This window comes from Sinocyclocheilus rhinocerous, unplaced genomic scaffold, assembly GCF_001515625.1.
Source record: "Sinocyclocheilus rhinocerous isolate Xijiao unplaced genomic scaffold, SAMN03320098_v1.1 scaffold149, whole genome shotgun sequence".
In the NCBI taxonomy this organism is placed as follows: domain Eukaryota; kingdom Metazoa; phylum Chordata; class Actinopteri; order Cypriniformes; family Cyprinidae; genus Sinocyclocheilus; species Sinocyclocheilus rhinocerous.
The window spans coordinates 957,976-962,322 of record NW_015654504.1 but is presented as its reverse complement, the minus strand read 5'-3'; the positions used below and the strand labels follow the sequence as shown (position 1 = coordinate 962,322).

Sequence of the window (4,347 nt, the reverse complement as noted above, 5' to 3'; positions counted from 1 at the left end):
GATCGTCATTTACGTCTGTAGATTCAGGAGGTGCTGAGAGAGACTGGAAACTCTACAGAAAACAGAAGTCAAAACTCATCAGCTCCACACTTCACCCAATAACCTGCAGGAACATCAGATTTGTTGTTCTTGTTGACTTGACTGATCTTTAGTAACGCACCTCAATCCAGCACTTTCGCAGCATCAGCTTCATTCTTCTCATATTCATTAAATCACATTATAGCTACAGATTCTAGTATTTGCCGCTTATACTCTATGTGAGCTTTCTAGGAATAGTTTGGATGAATAAACATCTGCTAAGAACATACTGTAAATGTCCATCTAACAGTTCAAGCACATCAATGGAGTCTCATTGTAGGGTTGAGTAGATTTGCTCAGGAAAAGCAGCTCAAAGGCTACGATTAGATTGGCCTTTATTTATAACTTTAGAGCGGTTAGAGACACTGAAACTTCACAGGGACCCTTAAGACAGAGTCAGGTTTGGTTTGGTTTCAATACACTGAAGCATTGCTAATATACAGCCTGACTTCATGTTAGGTATATTCTTGGTCAGACTTATCAATGTGTTACAGGTCAATAAAACTTAATGTTATTAGGTTTGAGGATCATCTGATCCAATTTTGATGAACGTTACTCAGAATTGGTACTATCAAGTTCACTGATTTCACCATGATGTCATAAATCAGACGGAATTATTAGGTATGAAGTTGAAATGTTAGTGAAGTTTTAAACTGTTGGTGGCGCAAGTGGTTTTTGACAGCTAAATATATCTTCTAGAAGAAATAACTCAAAGAAATGGTTTCGAAGAGATTTCCAGAGCTGAAAGCCATTTGTAAGCAGCATCTCTTTCAAAAGAAGATAGTCAGATGAGAGTCGGACTGATGATTATATAATAAAACACTCATGAAATGTTTCTCTGTCACAGCAGGATCTGCTCAAGTCCACTATGATCCTGTTCTTCTAGATCTCTGTTACCTGCAGGAACTGGATGTGATCCTGTGTGTGTGAAAGCTGCTCCAGCTCAGTGTCTCTCCTTCTCAGATCATTGATCTCCTGCTCCAGTCGCTCCAGTCGTCCTTCAGCTCGACTCACTGCAGTCTTTTCCTGATCTCTGATCAGCCGTATCAGCTCAGAGCGGCTTCTCTCAATGGAGCGGATGAGCTCAGTAAAGATCCTCTCACTGTCCTCCACTGCTGTCTGTGCAGAGCGCTGTTAGGAATCAGAAAGAGCTTTTTTGCCACACTATACAGTATATATCTGTGTGTGTGTGTGTGTGTGTTTGTGTGTATTTTTATTTACTTATCTTTATTTTTAAATATATATATATATATATATATATATATAAACAAAAAATAGACAAGAATTGTATATACAGGTGTGCTATAGATGGAATAAGATGTAGGGATGGACTAAGATAGTAGTCCATCCCTATAAGTATATAAATAAGTATATAAGTGGTATTGCACATAATATTATTGCACAATTTAATGGTTCATGAGGTAGGTTGCCTGGGGGAAGGAACTTTTATTGTGCCTAGCTGTCCTGGTGTTTGGTTCTCTGTAGCGCCGACCAAACGGCAACAGTTCAAAGAGGAGATGACTTGGGTGTGAGGCATCCAGGGTGATTTTCTGTGTCCTTGAAGGGTGGGCAGGGGAGCACCAATAATCCTTTCAGCAGTCAGAACCATCCTCTGTAGTCTTCTGATATCCGACTTTGAAGCTGAACCAAATGAGACAAGTATTGAGGTGCACAGGACAGACTCAATGATGGCTGAGTAGAACTGTTTCAGAAGCTCCTGTGGCAGGTTGAACTTCCTCAGCTGGCGAAGGAAATACAACCTCTGCTGGGCCCTTTTGGCAATGGAGTCAATGTGATTGTCCCACTTCAGGTCCTGAGAGATGGTGGTGCCTAGGAACCTGAATGACTCCACTGCAGCTACAGTGCTGTCTATGATGGTGAGTGGAGGGAGTGCAGAGAGGGTTCCTCCTGAAGTCCACAATAATCTCCACTGTTTTGAGCGTGTTCAGCTCCAGGTTGTTATAACTGCACCAGGCAGCCAGCTCTTTAACTTACTGTCTGTAAGCAGAATCGTCACTGTCCTGGATGAGGCTGCTAAGTGTGGTGTCGTCTGCAAACTTTAGGAGCTTGACAGATGGGTCAGTAGAGGTACAGTCACTGGTGTACAGGGAGAAGAGCAGTGGGTAGAGGATGCAACCCTGAGGGGCACCAGTGCTGGTAGTGCATTGTATTGTTTTATTGTAGAAACTTAATTTGCTGTAAAGTTGCTTTGCACCGATTTGTGTCGTGAAAAGTGCTATACAAATAAACTTGAACTGAATTGAATTGAATAGTGCAGCTGTTTGACATGAATTTCCCCAGTCTCACTAGCTGTTGCCTATCTGCTAAGCCTGTAGTAAGGACTGTAAAAAGATGGACCAACTAAACAGAGTGGGCATGTTTCGCATGTTTCGACTGCACTGATTGGAGTGTTTTTGAAGCTGCTGCCAATGATCTGGATGAGCTCACAGAGACTGTAACATCATACATCAGTTTCTGTGAGGATATGTGCATTCTTACCAGGACTTATCTAACATACAACGATGACAAACCATGGTTCACAGTAAAACTCAGACAGCTTCGCCAGGCCAAAGAGGATGCCTACAGGAAGGGGGACAGAATCTTGTACAATCAGGCCAGGAAAACGCTGACAAAGAAGATTAGAGTGGTTAAAAAGAGCTACGCTAAAAAGCTGGAAAACTAGTTTTCAGCAAATGATCCTGCTTCAGTGTGGAAAGGTCTGAAAAACATCACAAACTACAAGACACCATCCCACAGCACTGAGGCGAATCAACAACTTGCTGAAGACCTGAATGAGTTCTATTGTAGATTCGAAACTCCCGGTCTCATACCCCACACCAGCTCTAACCATCTCTCTACACAACCATTAACACCTCCAGCAACCCCCCTCTCCCCCACTCCTGCACTTCAGACCAGTGAAGATGATGTGCATCAGGTCTTCAGAAAGCAGAAGAAAAAGAAAGCACCAGGCCCAGATGGTGTTTCACCATCCTGTCTGAAAATCTGTGCTGACCAGCTGGCCCACATCTTTTCACAGATCGTCAACAGATCACTGGACTCTCCCTGTTGAGAGACTGGTGTTGGCTTATCTGAAGGACATCACTGGACCCTTACTGGACCCCCTGCAGATTGCTTACTGAGCAAACAGGTCTGTGGATGATGCAGTCAACATGGGACTGCACTACATTCTCCAACATCTGGACAAACCAGGGACTTATGCAAGGATCCTGTTTGTGGACTTCAGTTCGGCCTTCAATAACATCATCCCAACACTCCTCCAGACCAAACTAACCCAGCTCTCTGATCCTAGCTCTGTTCCTTCAGTGGAACTGAAAGAGGTGAGTCTGAACTGAGACAAACTTCTCTTCTTCTCCAGACTCACCTTATGAGACTCCACAGCCTCTCTCAGCTGCTGAAGATCTTTCTCTCTCTGCTGGATTCTCTGCTGGAACGTCTGGTGCGTCTCCTTCAGCTGCTTCTGCAGGACAAACGGATGATAGTGAACGTCACAGAAAACTACTGGCACTAAATCTTCATGTGAACAGATGAATCCAGTAAAAGTGGAGCTGTTAACTAATGGCTGTAGGTTCAAACTCCAGAAGTGATGATCGGTTACAATAATCATACATGAATTAATATGAAGATTAAGGCATGTTTTACACTGCACGCGTACATATAGTAATAATGAAACTGACACAGACATAGAGCTTCACATTGAGAGTGTTTCTGCGTTCTGTGTAATTAAGCTGCAGCTCTACACAGTAAACAAATGAACAAAGTGAAGCTTTAAATGACTGAAATCATCTGGATTCAGTCAGATTTACTGACATCTGTCACTGCATTTAGCTTGTACTTTGACTGATAGAATTATACATTTTGTCGAAGAATGAGTGATTAGTTCACTCCATTATTTTATGTTGCTTAATCAAAGCCCAGTTTACAAAAGATTGTGTTGATAAAGGTTTACTGTTTTTTTCAGCAAACAGTGAAACTCTTCTTGCAGCTGCTGTTCATTTCTGCTGCTGTGTGCAGTGTGAATGCTGTAAGCTGTTAATATGGGTGCAGATATAAACACATATAAAAAAAGTCTCAACAATATTTCATCAGTGTCTAGTTTTAAATACCTGCTTCTCTGTCCTCTGTGCTTCAGTTGATACAGTGTCATGGTTTTTATGGTCATCCATACACAGCACACATATACATTTCTGGTCAGTGCGACAGAAAACCTCAAGGATCTTCTCATGTTTCTGGCAGATCATCTCCTGCAGT

At 42.3% G+C, this 4,347-nt stretch overlaps 1 protein-coding gene across 1 annotated transcript in view; it reads right to left on the bottom strand.

Annotated features, from left to right (window-relative positions):
• The window catches only part of LOC107717306 (E3 ubiquitin/ISG15 ligase TRIM25-like), a 12,388-nt gene that overhangs the window by 7,044 nt on the left and 997 nt on the right, over positions 1–4,347 (bottom strand). The window contains exons 2-4 of the mRNA XM_016524010.1: positions 4,203–4,304; positions 3,461–3,556; positions 976–1,209 (exon numbers count right to left, since the gene is read on the bottom strand). Of these exons, the coding sequence (XP_016379496.1) occupies positions 976–1,209; positions 3,461–3,556; positions 4,203–4,304 (432 nt within the window). The remainder of the gene's footprint in view (positions 1–975; positions 1,210–3,460; positions 3,557–4,202; positions 4,305–4,347) is intronic.